The sequence below is a fragment of the Euprymna scolopes genome, chromosome 18 (genome assembly GCF_053919585.1).
Source record: "Euprymna scolopes isolate OS-2025 chromosome 18, ASM5391958v1, whole genome shotgun sequence".
Lineage (NCBI taxonomy): Eukaryota > Metazoa > Mollusca > Cephalopoda > Sepiida > Sepiolidae > Euprymna > Euprymna scolopes.
In genome coordinates this window covers 45,609,688-45,633,581 of record NC_136499.1, presented here as the reverse complement: position 1 = coordinate 45,633,581, position 23,894 = coordinate 45,609,688, and the positions used below count along the sequence as shown (strand labels likewise).

General features: G+C 27.8%; 1 protein-coding gene across 2 annotated transcripts in view; it reads right to left on the bottom strand.

Annotated features, from left to right (window-relative positions):
* Positions 1–23,894, bottom strand: part of LOC145297611 (uncharacterized) — a 346,611-nt gene that overhangs the window by 129,367 nt on the left and 193,350 nt on the right. Inside the window, exons 30-33 of one of the 2 annotated variants that reach the window (XM_080143675.1) lie at positions 10,986–11,069; positions 9,864–9,969; positions 8,510–8,663; positions 6,295–7,721 (exon numbers count right to left, since the gene is read on the bottom strand). In XM_080143675.1, coding sequence (XP_079999801.1) covers positions 6,978–7,721; positions 8,510–8,663; positions 9,864–9,969; positions 10,986–11,069 — 1,088 coding nt within the window. In that variant the 3' untranslated portion in view covers positions 6,295–6,977. Of the gene's footprint in view, positions 1–6,294; positions 7,722–8,509; positions 8,664–9,863; positions 9,970–10,963; positions 11,070–23,894 lie in introns of those variants that run through there. The other variant, XM_080143676.1, reaches the window with a different exon arrangement.

The window sequence follows — 23,894 nt, the reverse complement described above, 5'->3', positions numbered from 1 at the left end:
TTGACTTACGCCTGCCAAGTTCTAAATTTATTTTTTTTTCAATTTTGCCCTCTTAGTGACTATTTTTACTAGCTAAAAACCCATAGAAGAACCGTCCACAAAAAATGCAATCATTTAACCTGCCTTGCGTCGCTCTGCAACCTTGCGTCTTGGACAAGACGCACTTTGAAAAAAAATGGAGACGAACAGACAGACATTGTGAGTTTTAAAAATTAGATTAGAATTTGGGTCCATAATTCTAGAGTATTAAGTTAAAATTTATTCAACAACAAATAATTAATAAAATGTCCTTTTTCAAAATGAATATGTAAATGTCAAGAGGTTTCATTTGATGTCCTTAATTTCAATTTCAAAAGTAATTTAAGATAATCATTGGATCAAAGTTGTAGCAAGAGTTCTGGAGTCTGAACATATAAAGTCTGATTCTTAGAATTCCAAAATACCGGACTTCGACTGAATATTTGAAAGTTTTCAAATATTCAGACTATCTGTTGATTCATCAGATTTAGAAAAATTTGACTCCTACTACTAGCCTTCTTATAAGTTTGACTCATTTCAAAATTTCTGACTCCGCAACCCTGGTTGTAGCATTAATAAATTCCCAACAACAGTAGATGACATGACTGGAAATTAAAGCCAGTATTTGAATTTCCTTATAAATAGAGCTTAAAACATTACAGTAACAAAATAATTATAGCTTTGGCATGACATTATGGATTTATGATTTACGTTGTGGTTCAAAACATGAATTCAAGCATAAGCAATAATAAAACTCCCTCTCTTCTATACTCCTATAAATTCGTTTTTCTTTTGTGTGCATTGATATTCATATTAAAAACCCTCTTTTCTATTTATTTAATGCATTTATTTGCTTCCCCACCAAAGCAAATTAGGCACAAGGCCGTTTTTAATGTGAGGTAAAAACCAGCTCCCCTAAAAGTAGGCAGAAAGGGGCACTCTGTTTACCAAAAATAATAATTGTTCCAGTATAGAGGGGTTTCCTGCAGAACAGATACTACATTTTGATCCCGGCCAGAACAGATACTACATTTTGATCCCGGCCCGAAGGCCAAGAACAACAGAAAAAAGGCAAGGTATTTATTTGCTCTCCCACCGAGCAAATTAGGCACATGACCGATTTTTAATGTGAGGAGTGAAGGGGAAATGAAGACCAACTCCCCGGGGAGTAGGGGAGTAGGGGAGCTGGATAGTGACAATTGGTATGAAGGGTTGCCCCTACATTGACCAAGGTCTTATATGTGGGGTCGCCCCCATATATGGTCTTTGCTTGCAGTATCTGCCGGAACAGATACTACACTTTGATCCTGGCCTGAAGTCCAAGAACAACAGAAAAAAGGCAAGCCTCTTTTCTATTTAATGTATTTATTTGCTTCCCCACCAAAGCAAATTAGGCACAAGGCCGTTTTTAATGTTGGGTAAAAACCAGCTCCCCTAAAAGTAGGCAGAAAGGGGGGCACTCTGGTTACCAAAAATAATAATTGTCCCAGTATAGAGGGTTTTCCCTCCATTGACTGGTACAAATTATCTTAATTGCAGCATCTGCAGAAAGATATTACACTTTGATCCCGGCCCGAAGGCCAAGAACAACAGAAAAAAAGCAAGCTTCTTTTCTATTTATTTGAAAAGAAAATATAATTTTCTTATATATGGGTTTTGGAATTGCATTCACTAACAAAAGATCTAGCCTATTTGCATATTCTTATAAACATTCATTTTAATTAATTCCCTATTAGTTGCTTCGGCTTCTAATGGATTACTCATCTTTAGTTAACTATTACGTGTAATTATATGAATGCAGGTATTCTACAGGATTTATACTTGCATAGTATTTGCATAAAAAATTTATAGAAAACACAAAATTGTTTCCATATCTATTTATGTATACGTATATATTTTTGTTTAACAAATTTTGCCTACCAAACTCCTCCTAGAGTTTTTGGTCTACAGACATGAAATTTCATATATAAGGTATTTGAATCCATGCAAAACTTTATATTTGGGTTTTAGCCCGAAAAAATTGGTGCAAAAGTGTGAAAATTACAAAAAATGAAATTTGCTAGGTGAAGGTCGAACGCTGGCATTATGAATGCATAACGTAGTAGCTATTGGTTCATATTTTAATTTTTAGCCTTGCAGTAAACATGTTTTCATAGCCAAAACAAGGCATATTGCAACTTGGAACATAAGGGGCTATTATTTGGGAACGTGTGGAACTGAGTAGCAAGGTGTCTGTTCACAGTACATGTAAGCCTCTGCTGGTTAGTACTGTCAAAGAAGCAGGAAACGGAGGGAATTTCAAAGTCTAGCAGTCCAAGGGAAGAAATTATTATTTCCGGCATTTAGGGACCTCAACAGTGAAGGGGGCTGGATTTTGCTGCTTGTTGGGTTATGGTTTTGCGATTTATTGTGCTAACCGGGTGTATTTATAATCTTACCATTTCAAGCAGAAAGGTTTTCTTTTTAACGGAATAATATATTTCTGAAATCATATACCCGTGCATAATATTAGCTTTCCACCTCTTTTTAGTTGCTGACTTTATTCAAAAGTTATTGGATTATATACAAAAGAAAATACAATGTATATATATATATATATATACAAATATTAAATGATATATTGTTTAGGAATATTGAGCTTTTGAAAAAAAAAAGATTTAATTTTTAAGAGGTAAATACAATTTAAAGGCAATTAAGGGCAGAAAAAAAGAAGAAGATAAGAATAAGGATGGCAATCAACTGAGAAAAATAAAAGGACAAATCTGAATGCTTTCCTTCTCACTTCAGACAAAAAAAAAAAAAAAAAAAAAAAAAAATCGCTAAAAACCACGAGTTCTACTGTTAGTAAAAACTGAATACCTTTGGACAAGTGTTCTCAACTAGAGAAGATACGTCCACAAATAAAAGAGTGAATTCTGGGAATCTCAACAATGGAAATTACAGACTGACAGACTCAAACAGTTCAAATATTGCACATTCAATAAAATAAAATTCTACAATTTATAAATAATCAACACAGTGTTTCAGATTAATGTTTAAAATAAATTTCTATTTTGATTTGTTCATTTTGAGACATATCAAGATAAAAAAAAATACAGAATAAACAAATTGTTTAGAAACCACATTAAGATGCAAATATTTTATTAAAAACAAGATCATTTAGTCCAAGATATTTTTTGTTTGTTTAATGTCAAATTTACAATTAGTAAAATGTAAGTTGCTATTTTACGGGAAAAAACATTCCCAGCAGTATTAGTGCAGCACTATACACAATAGATATCCGATTGGCTCTGAACTCAGCAAAGACACTTCCATAATCTGTGAAATTATCCATTATATCAACTATGCACCATACTTTTCTTCTCATCTGGACTAATATTTAGTAAATCAGGAGTTAAACACTTTCTTCAAAGATTCAAATAATATATATATATATATATATATATATATATATATATATATATATATTTTTATTTATGGTGTCTTTTATAAAAAAAAAAACACCCAATATTTTTGCAGATGAGGAGACTTTGTTTCAAAAAACTATATTAAAATTATTGTCCATGACTTAATGTCTATTGCAATAAAAACATTGTTTCCGAAACGATCGTACAATTTATTGGCTTTGTTGTATTCCTTATGAAAAGGATTTTTAATTTTAAATTTTAATTTGAATTATAAATTATCAATCACCTTACCAAATATTAAAGTAGCTCTAGAATATTTGCCTATTGTGCTTATTATATATCTGCATTACAACGAGCACTGTTCTTTTCTTGTATTTTAATTAAATTAGTGATTTTACTATCACATTAAAATACACTCTGCTCTTAAGAGTACTGTTCTAACCCCCTTTAAATTTATATATATATAAGGACACAATTAAAGACTATAAATTATAATATACAAGAATTTATTGGTCGACAGGATCCTTAAAAAGAAATATGAAGATTTCCTTATTCTCTTTAAGTTTACAGGAGCTTTTGGCTTTTAAACTTAATTTTTACTTCTGAATTTTATATATAAGTTAGGACATTAAGAAAAAAATATATAAGCACTTTTTTCATTTTGAGCAATATAAAAATAACAAGGCGACATCCTGTAAGATTCCATTTTGTAAACATCACGCTTCTTATAGAATATTAACATTCAAACCTATTTCTCACATATTATACTATATACATTTTAAGCCGAAATGGTTCCTCATTAAATATTATTATAAAAAAACATAAAAATATTTTTATCACCTATACACAAATTTTTATCGCATTCGAACCCATCATTTACCTGATATTCTTTCAGACATTTTTTAATGTCATTTTAGGCAATTAAATATGAAGAAAAATTATTTCTTTACAAATAAAAAAAAATACCATAAAAATTATCCAAAACAAAAAGATTTTTTGATATTGTACGGGTATTTAATAGTTTTTTTTAGTTTTTTTTAAGTAGCATTTTTATTAGTAAATTATTTTGAACATACCTTTTGAGCTCCCAATTATTTTGAACATATCTTTTGAGCTCCAAGTTATTTTGAACATATCTTTTGAGCTCCGAATTCTTTTGAACATATCTTTTGAGCTCCAAGTTATTTTGAACATACCTTTTGAGCTCCAAATTATTTTGAACATATCTTTTGAGCTCCGAATTATTTTGAACATATCTTTTGAGCTCCAAATTATTTTGAACATATCTTTTGAGCTCCAAGTTATTTTGAACATATCTTTTGAGCTCCAAATTATTTTGAACATATCTTTTGAGCTCCAAATTATTTTGAACATATCTTTTGAGCTCCAAATTATTTTGAACATATCTTTTGAGCTCCAAATTATTTTGAACATACCTTTTGAGCTCCAAAATTTTGAGATGAGGATTGATTATTTGGATTATCCTGACTACTGTTCTCATTTTGTATATTATTCTCAAAACGTTTCGATCTATGTAACACCTGCACCCATGAGGGATTGTATAATGTTTTAAGTAATAATTAGTTCAAAGTGAAAGTCTTTTGGAGGTTGGGGGTTCAATTCTCAATGTGAGCGATACTAAGAATATAATATGAATTACCTAAAACTTACATTCATCTTGTTTGATAGAACCAAACAAGTGGATTAAATAAACGGTTCTGGTCGGAATCCTGTACAGATTCCTCAGTTCAGCATAAAGATTTTAGAGTTCGACAAGATAAACTAAAGAAGGTCAGAGGTTACAGCAGCTGAAATGTCCAAAATAGAACAGTAGTCCAAATAATCAAATTAATACATATCTTATGAGTCTGACAGTCTTGGTTGGAGGGGAGGAGGAGGGAAGATTGAAATTCTGAAAAATGATAAACTGGGTGGAAAGAAAACGGATAGGTAAAACCAAAAACGTTGAGAATCACTGGTTTGGAACATTTAAGGATAAGAAAAGAAGGAAAGCATTTTTATTTGTCTATGAATCGACGTCCATTCATAGATTTATGACAGGGAAGGAATAGTTTATATATATACATATATATATATATTAAAAACGTATTAAAAGACAAATGATAGAAAAGTTCAGTTTTTTTTTTTCGTTTTATTTTTTAATGAGGGATGGAAGGGTCTTTTCATTAGTTTTGTTTTGTTGAAAGCGATTTCTTATCTATTCTTGTTAAATGATTGTTGAGTGTTGAATGTTTTGCGGAAGACCAGCTTTCTTTACATTTGAAAACATTTTCTTTTTGTGTTTGTTTCAACTGTTAATTTGAATTTTTATAAAAGTTTAGGAGAAAAAAAAATTATTTTTTTCTTTATTTTCTCTGAAGTCTATAATTAAAATCCATTGGTAGTTCTTCATTGTGCTTTCCATTCTGTTCAGGAATTTTGAGATTTATTTCAAAGAGAGAGGGAGAAAGAAAGAAAGTGGGTATTATTTATTTATACTTTGTTTTTTGTTTATTTTTTTTTAATTAAGAAAAGTAAAAAAAAAATTTTAAGATATAGAACAAAAAACAATTCTTCTTCAAAAATGAAGAAAATATTTTTTTTTTTAAATAAAATATTAATTTAATTTAAATCATTAAAACATAAAAGATAAATTTTTAAAAAAATATTTTTTTTTTTAATCATATTGATAGTGTTATCTATAGTACCAACCAAAATTGTTTTTATGTATATTTTTTTCTGGTCATATTTATTTAAGAAAAAAAAAAAAACAGCTTAGGGCTATAACATTAGAATAAAACAGTGGGTCACTCGGGCCGGTCAATAAAAAAAATGACATTTTGTCAAGAATTAAAATAAAACCAGAATAGACCGTTTTTCTTGGAGTACAATTTATTTCATTCCATGACAATTTATATTTTCAACTATAATAGCTTAATGTGGTAAGGAACCCTTTAACATGCAACATAACAAATGCTCCCTCACAGACAACGTGCATCAGCAATTACTGATTGGCTGGCGCATACACCGTAATACATATACATACATGCATGTGTATATGCAAGTGTATATATATGTGTGCATGCGCGCATGTGTGTGTATTTGCATGAAGGTATGTATATATGTCTATATAAATATATGTATATCAATAATATGAAAATCAACTGTTTGGCTTTGGAAAAGAGTTAAATACAGACAGCAGATCTTATATATACAAACGTTGCCATATCTTTTTAGATAAAGCCTTATAACACTAACAAATAAGTAAAACAGACTTATGTTGATATTTAAGATATAGTCCCTTTTAATTATTTATTATTGCTATGTAAATATACATATAAATATATATATACATATACAAATATCTATATAAATATATATACACACATATATATATATATATATACATATATATACGCACAAACATGTATAATAGATACACATACACACACACACATATATATATACATATATATATACACCATACACATATATGCATGCATAAACATACACAAGCACTCATCTCATAGTCATAACTTTATTTTTATCATTTTACAAAAGGCAATTATCGATATGGGAATTTATGTGATCATTAGTCATGCCTGGCTGAAAGCCAACATTGCAAACGGGACACTGTCGACATTGCAGGACTTGCTGGTTCCCAGTCGAATTCGTAACCGATTGCCGTTTGAACATCATCGTGATCGTCGACTGCCGAGGCTTCTTTAAGGACACCTCGTAACTGTCATAGTTCGCAGAGCGCTTCTTCACTCGGTCGTTCCTCAAACCAACCCGGCTGTTGTTGCCGCAGCTCATGCCAACATCATCCTGGTTGCCGCAGCTCACAAACGAAGAGGACGACGACGATGAGGATGAGCACGACGGCGATGAGGACAAGGAAGAGGAATGCTGAGTTTGCGACTGCATTAAAGAGCATGGCGTGGATGATGACGGCGAGGATGACAACAAAGACGACGATGCTAATTGGGTTGAGGGCTGAGAATAATGATGGTGATGCTGCTGCTGCTGTTGATGATGATGGGGTTGTTGTTGGTGGTGGTGTTGCTGCTGCTGCTGCTGTTGGTGTTGTTGTTGTTTCTCCATTTCTAAAGCATATTTCTGTATTTTATGAGGACTCCTGCCTGCCCTGGATGATTTGAAATATGTATGCATAGTGACCGGTGGCGTGAAGGCCTTTATCAAGTACTTCGGGACAACTGGCGTCACTTCCTCAATGATCATTTTCCCAGGGTTTGAATTAAATGGTGTCATCATGGGTCTTTCACCCGGTGATTGCTGAAAGAAAGAAAAAAATTTAAATAAATACAAATAATAACAAATAAATTAGATTTTTTTTTTTAGATAATCAAATTTTAATTCACTAATTTCTTTAGCCAATCAAATTTAAATAAAATAATTTCTTTAGCCAATCAAATTTTAACAGATTAACATTACTTATGTATAAGACTATCAAATATTATTACAAATCATTAATTTTTTTATTATAATGCAAAATTGGTGTAGGTGGATGTGAAAATAGATTGCATGGATTAGTTTGATTATATTTACAGTTTAATATATATATATATATATATATATATATATATATATAAAATGATACTTATCAAGGTCAAAAGCCATTCGAGGATAAGGGTTAATGAGATTGTTGGTTGAATGACGAGCAATACTATGAGAGGATTAAAAACAACGAATGGAATGGACAAAATTTGATTAGCTAAAAGGATGGTTTGACAAATATTTGTTTACATTGGATTTAAACACGATCACGTTGTAGTTTGCAAGGAAGCAATTCCATGGTAATATCTTCCACAGATGGAAAGTTTTTGGAAAGAAATTGTTCATGAAAAATTCATTTGATTTTAAGAACATAGAGGAAGAAAGGAAAGTACTAAGCAGTGGTGGTAGTGATACAAGCTCTTGCTGTGAATGTTTTACACAGAGGAAATGGAGATTGGAGCTCAGTCAAGCACCTTCCACAAAAAATTTTGTGCTTATTTAATCTGATGATCATTCCGTCACAGGACTTGATAAGGTGACAATTAAATAATATTCTGGGTACTTACACAGTTGCCTGGTGCTTGGTTGCGATTTACAATTTGGTGTTCCTTAAGAACTTTCTCTGCTTCTACAATAAGCTGCTCAGGATAACGGATACCAACAACCCGTTCACCACTGTTTAGTCTTATTCGTACAACACGGATTGAAGATTCAGCTTTACTATTAAAAACAAAAAGAAAAGAGAAAGAAAAAAATGTGTGTACGAAGAGAAAATGATTAAAAAAATAATATTGGTCAATTAGATTTAGCAAAAAAATGGACGGCAGACAAAAACGCTGAATGAAGATCGATACAGAGAGCTGGATTTGATTGATTGACTTGATTTTGTTTTACTTCTTTTTGGGTCATTCACAGCCAAGAAGGTTTTATTTTTTATGATACTTCTTTTCGTGAAGGTGACTTTGAAGTGTGGAGTTTTTTGTTTTTTTTTTTAATATGATTCACAATATGTGAATGATATTGTTAGACTTTTGCAAATAATTTTAAATTTTTTTGAGGGAGGATGTTTAAGATATTATCCTAGTCATTTATGTTGTTTGTTTGGTAATAAGGTGATTGACATTCCCCCCACCCTGTTAGGGTTGGGTTCATTTTTAATTAACTAAAATAGTCCGTTGTTTCATTTTGTGTCAAATGAACCCCTTCTTGCTTTGTTTGAAATGCATTTAGTTCTTATTCAGAATTCCCTTTATAATAAAAAACAATAATAAAGAAAAATCTGTATAACATGTAGTCATGATGAAACTATCATATCATATTCCCAAAATCATGTAGATTGATCAAGTAGTTTTTTTTTTTAAATAAGAAAATCAAATTTTATGAATAACCAAAGAGCATCATTTTGAAAATAATCTTTTAAAAAAAATTTTAAAAACAAAGGGAGATAACTCAACAATTCAAACTTGCAAGATTTATATTGTAATGCCTAAGAATTCTCATTAATCGTTTAGAAAGGATTTTCTTCATAGAAATGAAACTAGATGATTTTTTTTAAATAAGATATTTTCGTTTCGTCACAGGTATGTACATCAGAGAGATTATTTTTATTTTTTTTTATTTTAATATAGGGGAAATTCTAGACAAGTGTCTAACCTTATTTAGAAATCCATTCTTAACATGCAGAAAAGAAACATGTATATGTAACAACTAATTTAGTAATTTGTAAGTGTGTGTATATATATATATATATATATATATATATATAAAGTAAACAGCCTGTAATTGACAGATACCTTTCAACCATGACAAGTAACTTTGAGTCAGAATGAGTCTGAGAGTAATGTCAATCATGCAGCAACAAAGAAATGAAAGAAATCTAAAGAATGCGAGACTTTGGGTGATAAATAAATTGTTACTTACCTGAGGCGCATATTGTAGGAATGGCGGGCCATGACTGCTTCTAAGACGGACATTAATGTCACAATGCTGCCACACAATACATGCATGCGATAACAACGACTACCAACTGAAAAAAAAAATAAAAAGATAAAAATGTCACTTGATTCATGTAACTATATACTATTAGACAAATTAAACAACAGATCAATATAGCTTTATTGTTTATACTATATTTGCAGACAGAAAAAAAAAAAAGAGTAAATATCCAACAGTATCATATAAATGATAACTAAATCACGTTTCTTTATGTGAAACAGGCTTTATTTATTTTATACAGCACTAGCGACCTAGCGTTGCCCAAGTCCCATTATCTCAAAATATACCTATTGATAACCACACCTTTTTCGTTAAGTTCAACATCAAAGTTAAAAAAGCAAATAAGGAATGCTAACTCTTACCAGAAACATAAGCATGTTTCCCCTTAAATGATTTTTTTCTTTTTAGCTGTTTATTTAAGAATGTCTCCATATTAGCAAACTACCAAACCTGATTAATAACTTTTTAAATGAATAGTAGTGAGGCACATTATTTTAATGCTAATAACATGATACTGCAATAACAAATCCAAATTGACTAGTCTAGAATAAAACTTTGTCAGCTTAAGGTAATACTTTTAAAATCCAGTCGATATAATTTAATGTATTTAACATCACCAAAAGTCTTTTGCTCTTAAGATGGAGAAAACATTTGGGTATATTTTCTCCAACTTTCATATCAAAATAGTTTTTTCCACGCATATACTTAAAAAAAAAAAAAAAACACTTTCAAATAAATAAACCTTTAAGACATGACATAAATGTGAGAGAGTTAAGCATATGATGATTATTTATTTGTTTACTTTTTTTTTTTTTGAAAATTATTTCATGTTAAAAACAAAACTGATTTCATACTTGCAGATTTTTTTTTTTTTTTCTTTTTCAGAAATAGGTTGTTGTCTTGCTTCGAAGGCAAACATTAAAATCATTATACATTTAAAAATGTTGCCATAAAGATGAAAAGCGACAAAGATGTGGATCTTAAAAAAAATATTTATTTTTTTTTTTTATTTCTTTTTGTTCCAGCTGAACAATTTGGTAATATTACCTGTACAGGATCCTCGGCTGCGACACAGACGGCCATGCATGCAATGGTCCTGAGTAGCCTCATGTTGTTCTTGCCAGGCCTTTTCTAGAAGGTAAGAAGAAGATAAATTAATTTTATAGGGTTTATGGAAGAGATATATCAAAATAAAAGATGCAAAAAAGAGAATTTAAGTAAAAGTGATTGGGTGTGTTCTCAACTATGCAACAGGAATTATAATGTCCGTTGTCTTTTCTCCACTTGTCTTGAACTGCATGAATGTTGTTGCCATGACTCTAGTGCAAAACAAGGAACTTGTCTAGAAGTCTACATAAAAGTAGACCAGATCTGTTCAACTGAGAAAAAAAAAAGAACTCAGTCAATTGCAGTTTTCAACTCATCCTGGGCTGCTTCTAATTGCCACCATGCAATTAGCTGGATGACCATTTGAGAATAACAGGTATTGAATCATTGTTGTAATCTGCACCGACCAGACACTGGCTGGTGATGATAGATGATGCGCAATGAAGTCAAAAGAGAAGAGAAGAAAACAGGAATGGTATGTGAATTGAAAGGAAGACATGAACAGCCAAGGTGTCCCCCACTCTCACCCAAATCCCTACTAAGGAGATATAGCCATTAGGGCTAAATATGTGTAGTGGACGGGACAGGGGAGGGGGGGGGTCTAACAATTTTTATATTAAAATAATTTATTAATCTCTATTAAATAATATTTCTATTCTCTTGTTTCTCTTTCTCTGTCTTTATCATTACCTTTCTCTTTCTTTAACAGGTATGAAACACGCTTTTGCAGCCACCAAGATTCAATACCATAATTTGGTAAAGCTCTTTGGGAACTGCCCACTTTAAAAGGACTACAACTACTAACACACAAAAAAGTGGTATATTTGAAGAAGAAAAAGAAGAAAAACAAAAGGAAAGAATAAACAGCAAAAACAAACAGCAAAAACAAAAAAACTTTGCAACTGTAAAGGGTGTTTTAATTCGAACTGTCAACATGTCTCACCCCTGACTACAGAAAAACAGAAAAGAAAAAGAAAAAACAAATACCAACCATGACAAGGAGAAAGCGAAAATAATAAAACAGTGATGAAGACAGTAATAATAAATGTCAACATCACTCCAGCAGCAACGACAAACGTGAGAATGTTGTCGAAAAAAAAAAAAAAAAAAAAATGAACAAAAAAATAAACAATTCGCAAAAGCAATAACTAAACAGAATTTTTTTTATTATTATTATTAAAGCTGATATAAAGACTAAAATAAAATAAGATACTTTTTTTTTTAATTGGGGATGGAGTAAAATATTATTTCAATATGGAAATAATAAACTTTATACATATATATGTGTATGTATGCATACATATGGCAGTACACCAACGCTTACAAGTGTATGTATGTGTGTGTGTGTATATATATATATATATATAATACATACGTGCATACATATGTATGTATGTATAAACATATGTGTGTGTGTGTGTATATATGTATATACATATATACATATATATACACACACATATACACACATCATGGATTTTTACTGTGCATTATGCATCGAACATGCAAAAGCAATAATATTCAAAAGCAATAATTTCAATCAAAAAAATATGAAAAACAAAAAATTTGGGGTTATCAAAAACGACAATGTACCATTCTTTAAAATGTATACCAAATTGACATGAACATATATGCATACATATTTATGGGTGCATCACACACGCACACACACACACACAGTGTACCGGCTAACAAATATAAATATGATAAAAATAAGGAATTCATCTTTTAATCAGCAAAGAATTCAAATATCTCACTGAGAAAAAAAAAGTTGTCTGTTTGAAAATTGCCTCTCAAAAGAACTTATAAAAGAATTCTTTCGAGATTTACAAATCAAGGTTAAGAAAAATCATTTTTTTTTTCATCAATGCTTGAGAAAAAATTTTTTTTTTTTTTTAATTTTATTCACTTAAAAATAAATGTTTCTACTATACTTCTCTAACCATTCTAAGATCATTTTTCTCTTAAAAGTTTACAATTTCTCAAATAACAAAAAAGCACAAAATTTATTTACAAAATATCAAATTACTTATAACTATCTTTTAGATATTTATAAATCACAGATAAAATTAACTGTGCATATATATATATATATATATATATATATATATATATATATATATATATATATATATATATATATATATAATTTTTTTTTTCTTTTTATGATTCTAATATTTAGCTGAGCAGTTTACTCACAGCACTAATAATTTACAAAACAGCAATTTCTAAAGGTTTTATAAAACTGTCCAAAATATTTACATATGATAATAAGAATAATAATTTATATAATAATCAACAATTCCCTTTTGGAAGGTGGAGGAATAAAAAAAATAATCATTTTAAAAGACAAGTGGTACAATCTAAATCACCAAAAAAAATTTTTTAAATGTAGTTTGTTTTTTTTTCTCCTCATAGTACTAACAAAATAATTTTCTTTTTTTAACAAGGCACCAAACATTTAAAAAAAAAAAAAAAAAATTTCCAAAATTTCAAGTCTCCCCTCCATGAAAATTCCAAATGAAAAAACAAGAGAGAAAAAAGATGTTTTTTTTTTTATGCATGCAAACTATTTCCTATCTCTCTCTCTCCCTTCCATCACATTCCTCCCTTCCCTACACCTTACTTGTTGCTGTTTAATTGTTGTTGTAATTGTTGCTAATTTATCAAGCTAACAATGTATTTATATATTATAACAAGATGGCAATGGTTATAATATAACTGCTCACTAAAATATCATAAAATGAAAAAGGAAACATATATATATATATATATATATATATATATATATATATATATATATATATATATATATATATATATAGGCTGTTTGGTTTACATCGGCAAATTGAGGTTTTGGCCTTTTCGACCTCCTCAGAAATAATTTACTTTGAGGAAGTTTCAAAGATTGAAACAGTTGTCTATGTAAACTAAATAACCCAAATGTATACCAGCTCCACTAATAACTATTTTAGTATTGAGCATTATTTGATTGGATATATACTAAATTTATTATCTAGTAATAAATATAAACATATCCTAAAAAAAAAAAAAATATATATATATATATATATATATATATGCACACACATATATGTATGTATATTGTTTGTGTCCTTCCTACGATAGAGTTTGCTTTTAATTCCAATTGAAAGTGGGAAATGAAAAACAAATACAAAATATAAGAAATGTTGCTTTGAAATAAAAAATTAAACTGAAAATTAAACAAAATAATAAAGCAATATTTTCTCCCACAAAATAGTAAAATTAAGGAAAAAAATGTATACAAATAAAAATTTAAAAAAAAAATGTATACAAATAAAAATGTAAAAAAAAAATGTAAAAGAAAAAAATAAAATTATAAAAAAAAAAAAAAAATACTGACAATTTTAAATTAATTGTTAAAATTAATTTTTTCCCCCTCAAAAGCCAGACTAGATACATCTTGTTGTGTTCATACTTGAAATGTTGAAATGAAAACATAATTCGGTTAGTAAAAAAAAAAAAAAAAAAAAAAAAAAAGAAGAAAAGAAAAGAAAAGAAAAAAAAAGGGGTTGCACAATCTGACCCAAATTTTTATGTTGTCACTTCCATACTAACCACTTCTCATTTTCAAAACAATCTATATTCATTTGGCAATAATAAACACAATTTTGGCAATAATATGAATTTAAAAAAAAAAAATTTCATAACACAACAAAAGTATTATAAAAAAAAATTTTTTGTAACAATATTTCGGAGTAGGAAAAATGAAATATACTTTCTTCCACCCACCCACCCCACCCCAAAAAAAAAATTTATATCCGTTTTACAACATCTTGGCCAACGTTTTATTTTATTTTATATACACAAATAAAATTCTACTAAATCTGTTAATTTTTCAGGTATTTCATAAAAAAAATTTTCTATTTCACTTACTTTTCATACGGTATAAGAATTCTAAATCCTTTTTTTTATTATTCTGGAATTTGTTTTTTTTGTTCTTGTTGTTGTTGTTTTGTTGGGTTCTTCAACCCACCCCCTCCACTTTATGTGGACATTATTATTATTATTGTGCAAAAATTTTAAATAAAATAGATATTACAAATAATAAAATGAAAAAAAAAAAACGAATTGATGTTGATGTTGAGTTTTGTTTTTCATTGACTAAATTTACAAAAAACAAAAAAACAATGGGGGAGGGTACATAAAAAAACTTTCTCTTAGACTACGTTTACTATCTGCAGCAATCGAGAGTAAGACGTTTCACATGTAGATAGGTGTCGAAAGGGATTTAATACCACAATCAGGAAAATGTTTCAAAGTTATTTTTTTTGCATGAGAACTGATGAGTTGGATTATTTGAATTATTAGCAACCGACATGAAAATAGTAATAAAACTTATACAAATAATACAAGAACATATGTGTGAAAAATAATTCCAATATTATTTGTATTTTTTTTTTTTCTTATTAAATGATTGGTAAAATAAGATCTTTAAAAAAGTAATAATTTTGATAAGTATAAATTTTTAAATGAGCTAAAAACGTGTGACTTATTATAAAAAATAAAATACATACAAAAAATATATCGGCTGCAAATAATACCACTTTGTAAATGTTTTACCTTGTTCAGTTATAAAAAAAAAATGTAAATATTTTTAAGAGAAAGTACCAAATATTATAATATATAATTTAAAATATTAAACATGATATATTACTATTATTATTATTCAAACATAATAATTATATATATAATCTATATAAACATATTATTTACATATTTTTTTTTAATAAGACTTAAACGATTGCTAAAATAAGATCTTTAAAAGAGTAGTAATCTAGATAAGTATAAGCTGTTAAATGAACCAAAAACCTTAGTGTGGTACCATAACAATAAAATATATGCACAAAGTTTACAGGCAATAATACCATTTTGTAGATGTTTTGCATTAAAATTGGTATAATTTGTTAAATTATAAAAAGTGTAAATGTTTTTAAGAGAAAGTACTAAACATTCTAATCTATAATTTACAATATTAAACGTAATATATTATTAAATGTTACTAGGCATTTTAATATTAGTATCATCAACAGTAATTTTATTATATAAAAAAAATAAATATATAATATTTCAAAATTTATCACAATATGGCAATACAAAAAATATATACGAATGCTTATAGATTTATTCAATAAAGATGATACATCAATTAAGGGTGTAGAATAAGTAAAACTCTTTATACCATGATATTTAAACTCCTAATGCTTCTCATCAGAAGAGAAGGGAAGATGCCAGGTAACAGAGATGCAACATCTAGCAATTATATATATATATATATATATATATATATATATATATATATATATATATATATAGAGAGAGAGAGAGAGAGAGAGAGCGCCTAAATAAACAAGTCTATAGTGGATTTATATATAATAGATTTTAATTTTAAAAAAGCTAATCTACTGTTGACAATTAATGAGTCAGTAAGATTAATATTTTGACTTAAGAAATAGAAATATCAATGTTTCTACTTTTTGAATTTACAATAAAGTAAAAATTAATAAAAAAAATAATTTATCTGTTAAAAAAAGAAGCAAAATGAATCGTTGATATAATTCTAAATCTCAATTTATTATAAGACAAATATGCACGTAATCATAGAGTTGTAGAAATTGCATACAAATATACCCTGTTCTTTTTAATTACTGTATTTTTATTATATATTTTATATATTAAATTTTATTACTCATAGAAATGTTAAAACAAAGAATTATTTCACAAAATGTTATTATTTATCAGCTGTATTTATTAACTATTTCCGCCTTAAAAAAAAAATAAAATACATATACCCTTTTTCCCAACCCCAGAATCCTACTCCAAAAAAAATTCAATAAAGCAATAATGAACATTTTTTTTTAAAATTTATTCCTAATTTTTTTTTTAATGGAAAGATATATTGGCTTAATAAGTAGTTGACATTTTTTTTTTACAATTTTTTTTCTTTTTCATGCTTTGACAATTCCCCTGTTTTCATTTTAAATCTTTTTTTTTCTTTTTTTTTTTTTTGCAAAACACTGAAAACAGGAGGAACATATATTTTTTCTCTTTTTTATTTTATATATATATATATATATATACACACATATATATATTTTTTTGTTTTGGAAACAAAAATATCAAATCTATGTATCTTGTACAAAATAATAATATTCAACATTGAAAAGCAATAATCCCACAGTGCACAACTGATAATAGATGTTTGAGTTTACTTATTATATATATAGATAACCACAACAATGTTGCCGTTTGATATAAAGTAATAAAAAAATAAAACCTTCATATGTTTTTTTTAATCATTTTATTTGTTTTTGAGATCTGAATTTTTGTACGTTTTCTTATCCTGCCAGACATCCACTCTCACTTGGAGGACAGATTTTTTTTTTTTTTACAAGAAAAAACATCTTTTAAAAAATTAGTAGCTAAAATAAATTAGGCCTTTCTTCATTTCATTAATTCCCCCCCCCCTCTCTCCACATTTAAACACACTTTCCCTTTCTAAAAATAAAAAAATTATTCATTTAGAAAAAGACTTCTTTAAATTGTAAAATACACTTTGTAGATACTCAGAGGTTGGCTATCAGTGATGAAATGGTTTAGCTACAGGTTTCGGGTTTTAAAATTAAACTCACTCCACCAGCAACCCAAGCATTTTTTTTTATTTTTAAATAATGAGTAAATATTTCATTCTCAAGTAAATAATAAATATTAACATTTCTTTTTTCTGTTTTTTTTTTTTTACTTTTGAAACAACTTCTTGCTATTATTGCAAATACGTTTTTATGTACTTTCAAATGAATAACTAAACTTTTCAGTTGTATAACCATTAAGTCAAAGCTATCTTATTCTATACTGCAATCAGTATAGCTATGCATCAATAAACTCTGTGAAATTTTAATGTAGTTAAGTTGATTTCTTTATTTTGAAACTAGAAACTTAATTCCAATAAACATGGCCGACTACAATTAATAATCTCAAATCTATAAATACCTGAGATTAATTTGAGGCAAATGTATTGATAAATTAATACCATTTCAAACTTAGAGACACTTTCTTTCCACTGACGATGCCCAACCCGAGGCATAGTATATTTTTTTTAAATGAATTCACTCTTACAAGCAATAATATTTCAATTGGTAATAAAAGAAAAATGTGTATTCATTTATTTAAACCAAAAAAGGGTAGGCGAAAACATGATTGTTTGGACATAGAAAAGAAAATCTCTGAAAAAATAGGTTAAAAAAAACAAAAACATATATATATCAATAAAAAGGTTATCTTACAAACAAAAAGGGGTGTTATCAATGTTTAGTAATTATGATTGATATTATGCAGTAGTATAATGATTAGCTTTCTGATGACACAGAGTTTAGATTGAGTAGGAAATTCAAATATGGTGTGAAAATAAACATTCGTTTACTAGTCAGTTTCACTGGTGAGGATAGAATTTTTCACCTGACTTACAACCTATGGTATTAGCTGGATAATCACTGTATAGTTTTACCTATAATTAATAAATATTATTATTACAAACGTATATTTGAGCACTGTGCTTATTTCTCCTAATATATATATATATATATATATTATTGTTATTATTATTTATTCGAGGGTAAACAGTTACATTTGGTCGCTACAAACAGCCATCTGTTTCAGTCAATGAGACTTCGTCAGGCGACCCTGAACCATTCAATGCCAGAGAAAAAAACACTTTTATGTAACTGCTTACCCTCGAATAAATAAATAATAACAAAATATTTTGCTCTTGTTATCGAGCACTATCTATCAAACTCGTTGTATTCAGTAGTCCCTACTTTTAAACATCTCAAACCTGAAAAAAAATTTAAAAAAAAAATATATATATATATATATATATATATATATATATATATATATATATATCATCCAGAGTTTCGTTGTTTCACGATTCATCAGTGTGGCTAGATGTATATATAAAATAGTTATCCACAAACACGTTTTGCTGACACTACAACTCGTCAGTGTTTTCTACTATAGTCAGCCATGCTGATGAGCTGTAGTAACGGCAAAACATGTATCCATGGATAATTATTTTATATATTACTTTGTTTTAACATATTTAAATAAAATTAGACTTTGTTCAATAGACATTTTTTTTATCTACACAATGGTTTATTTAGACAATAATTGGACTTTTTTGGTGTGTCAATATACTTTTTCTTTTTTTTTGTTTTTAAGTATAATCAAAATTTGTGATTGAAAATATTCAATTCTAAAAGATTTAGTGATCCAAATCATCTAATCCTGCTTCTGATATTTAAATATAAATCTATCTATCCCCACCCCTCTCCATTTCAAGCAATATATCCCCCCCCCCTAGGGTGACTGGATGAGGAAAATTTAGATCCAGTCACATACACACACACATGCACCTGCAATGCTACTGACCACTTCAAGGCGAGGGGCTCAAAAAAAGGCTGTGGCGCACGTCATTCTTCTTATTCTAACTACTATTATATTAATGTTATTACTATTAATGTTATTACTATTAATGTTATTACCATTAATGTTATTTGATCATTACGATGAGTTATACATTAATATCTATAATAATAATAATAATAATAATAATAATAATAATAATAATAATAATAATAATAATAATAAAAAGCACAACTCGAATGTACCATCCTATAAAGCAAAAGTCTTTTTCACTCTCTTTTTCTCTCGTCTGGTACAGCTATGTTTTGTTTAAAAAAAATAAGTTTTTTATAAGGTTTAACCTTAGGTTTGGAAGATTGAATTTTTTTTTTTTTTTTTTTTTTTTTTTTTTTACAAATTGAAATTTGCAACCATATAAATGTCACATCAAAGTACAATAAAAAAAATTTTTTACTATAAATAAAAAAAAAACATGTAAATAGGATAAGCAAAAATGTCATATATATATATATAGAAAAAAAACGTAATTTGATCAGTTCAATCACACATTTTATTATACTTGTTACAAGATATCTTCTCACAAATTACGGTCATTATATAATAATACTTATATAATTATTTAGTAAGCACTGGAATTTATTTCTGACACTATATGTATCTTGTTGCTTTTTATTTTTGCTTCGTTTTATTTTGTTTTGTTTTGTTTTTTTAACTAGTGCGATTGTTTCACTTGGGTAAATTAAGTCTACAAGGCTAAGAATAAGCAAAGAAACCTTTAAAGAAAAAAAGATGAGATTCATACAGGTTTCAAACCTCTACCTCAGACAAGAGGGACCACTTGTGGTAGGCGTCATCTTAGCCATTTGACCTACAAGCTCAAACAATCAGAGAAAACTGAATTTGTATAAATAACTCAGTTCTCAGTCTCTGCTCGTTTGCCAAGTGATTGGGACAATGTCTAATCCATAGGTTCAAATTCTCTTGGCTTATTCTCAGACCTGGCTGGCTAAGTCAACGCTTATTTAATGGTATTATGTGTGCAACCATGTCAAACAAAAAAAGCAGCAAGATATATATCAAATAATTATGGGAAATACTATTAGGATAATAATACCACACATATATAATAAGAAATACATTTGGCATATCATAGCACTTTACTGCAATTTCATGAGATATCCTATCATTAAAAGTATATTTATGAAGTACTTATGATTTTTATGCATTGGATTAACTGCAGTAAAGTTAATTTATTTCTTACTATTGCTATAAAGCTCTCTCTAAAACTGAACCCTTTGTGTGGGCATATATATTAGTAAAAAGAGCAAAATATTAAAATTGTTAAAATTTCTTTATTGGCTCATATAACCAATAATGTGAAATTTAATGCACCCTAGAAACTTCCTCATTTGAAGGAGGCTGTCTCGACACACCCAGGTTGAATACCATATCAGATATATAACCAATGAAAACACTGGCAAGCTATTATCGAAATTTTAGTGATTGAAATTGTTTTTGTCTTTTTTTTTTTCCTAATAATAATTATTGTCTGATTATTCATCCAACCCAAGATAGATAGATAGATAGATAAATGCCAAAAAGTCTATATTCCAAATTCCAAGATGTTTTTCATCTTACCATTTATTTCTTTCGGCATGTTAAAATGTTCATTTCTTGACAGCACTTGTTTCATAGCACAGCAACAATCATATAATTATTGTCAATTTTTTTTAATATTTTCAGCCGATTCATCAGAAAAATAAGAACTCATTAACTTAAAAAAAAAAAAAAAAAAAAAAAAGCATGTTTATTGAAATCAAAACAAATCCAAAGAGTAGTTGCATTGTTTTTAGGATATTTACGCCATCTTTTTCTTTTTTCTTTTTAAATTTAATGGGTTTTTAGTCTTCTGATGTCAGAAGAGAAAATATTTTAAAAATTGACATAATAATCATATGATTGTTTCTGTGCTACAAAACAGGTCAAGAATTTAATATTTTAACATTCTGAAAGAAATAAACTGTAAGATGAACAATATCTTGAAATGTGGAATATAGACTTTTTGTCATTTATTTGTATATGCTCTGTAGTTATATTTAACATACATCAATCTTCATAAATAAAAGGTCTGATATAAATAAAGGGTGAAATATAATTGAATAAGCATATCACCCCCCCCCCATAAACTCACACACATTTTATATATATATATATATATATATATATATATATATATATATATATATATATATATATATCACATGTTTGTGCGTGTTCTACCTCTTTTGTCCTCTAGTGAATGCAGGATGAGACTGTGGAGTACTTTTTTTTTTGATTGTTGTTTTTCAAAACCCAAAAATGTCACGGTGTGTTACAATGAATATTTAGTCGGATTGTTATTATCTAAGATTTGTTTTGTTTCTTGCTGTTGTTTTTGTTTGTTTTTGTTTTTATCAACAACAATGAAACACCTTTCAAACTATTGTTCTTTCTTTTCCTTTTTAAAATTGTAAACAATCTTTTCCTTTGTGTATCAACAAAGAGACTGACCATAAAAATCTAATTTGTTGACCATAATGATTTTTTTTTAAGTTTTAATGATATTTAAAAAAAAAAAAAGATGCTCAGAGTCTTGTTGAAAAACGGATTCCACATCTCATATTTGTTCATTTCTTATATATGTATATGTACACATTTTTTTTTATGGAAATTGTTGATTCATTTAAAAAAAATTGTTCTTAAATTGTTTATTATTATTATTATTACTATTATTACTATTATTATTATTATTATTACTACTACTACTACTACTACTACTACAGAAGAGGAAATTTTCAAAGAAATGTTTTTCATTACAGAAAAAAAAATGAAAGAATTTTTTAAAAACGTACTTATTGTTCTTTGGATTTTTTTTTTCATTTGAACAAATTTTTTATCGAAATAAAATTTATGGCATTCTCAAGATATTCAAAATATTTTTTTTTGTTTGAGTATATAATTTTTTTCCTTTGTTTTCTTACCCACACAATGTATTGCATTTCAAAAGTATGATAAGATAAAAATTCTCAATCCTCCACCTATATATATATATATATATATATATACACACACACATACATATATATATATATATATATATATATATATATAAATAAATAAAGGCACCATTATCAAAGGAAATTTTAAGCAGATTTTAAAAAGTTAAAACTAAAATTTAAGTTTGAGTTCTTTCTGTTGTATTAGTTAATATGCTCAGACGATGTCTATAAGAATAATTAAACGATGGTTATGATAATAATAGCAATAATAAGTTACTAATCAATAATTGATGATGACCTGTGTATGAAAACTTCTCGTGAGGAGAATAATGATGATGATTATTATTATTAAGAATTATATCCCTTGATGGGAATCTAAGTCGAAGTTCAAATGTACTTCTGATGGTATGTGTATAAGTAATAAATAAATAAATAATGAATAAACTAGATAAAAATTACCACAAAAAAAGCACATTTTCAGCAGACGACAACACAAATAGTAAGAGCCTATATTGATGCCAACACACATTTCATTATTTATTTATATATATATATATATATATATATATATATATATATATATATATATATATATATATATACACGCACATACACGCATAGGCTTAACTAATTGCTATGTTTTCATTACTGATAAAATGAATTGAAATAAATATATTTGTATCTTAATATTTTCATTTTACCTAATTTTATCATTCTATTGAAGTCACTTTTTTGGCAAAACATGTTAAGAGAAAAATTGTTTTTATAACTTTTTAATAAGTTTTCTCTTTTGCATATACATATGTGTGTCTGTGTGTGTTAAATTGTGTAAAGGCATCAACTTTAGATTGTCGCCTATAACTGTTTTTTTTTTTTTATTTTAAATACACTATTTGTTAACCAAAAGGAAGTTGCTGTGCTTCTTTTTTTCTTTTAAATTTTCTATATTTTATCACTAATAATTGTGAAATGTAACTCTAAAATTTCAAAAACACACACACACACACACATATATATATATATATATATATATATATATATATATACACTTACATATATAAAGTAGAAAACTAGATTTGACCTTTTTAAAAAAATAAATGTTTGATGTTAGTAAAAAAAAAAAAAAAAAAAAGGAAAGATAACCATGTCTACTGCTTCTTGAAAGTGAAACGCAAGCATGTTACACGCACAATTTCCAAAAGATGAAGACGAAGGCCAAACTAAACGTTCCTTCCTAAGTCCTTTGCAGAAGAACATTGATTTTTTTTTTTTATATAACAATAAGAAATAACAATACATAAGAAAATATTGGCAGGTATTAAAACTAGCAATGAAATCAGTCAAACAG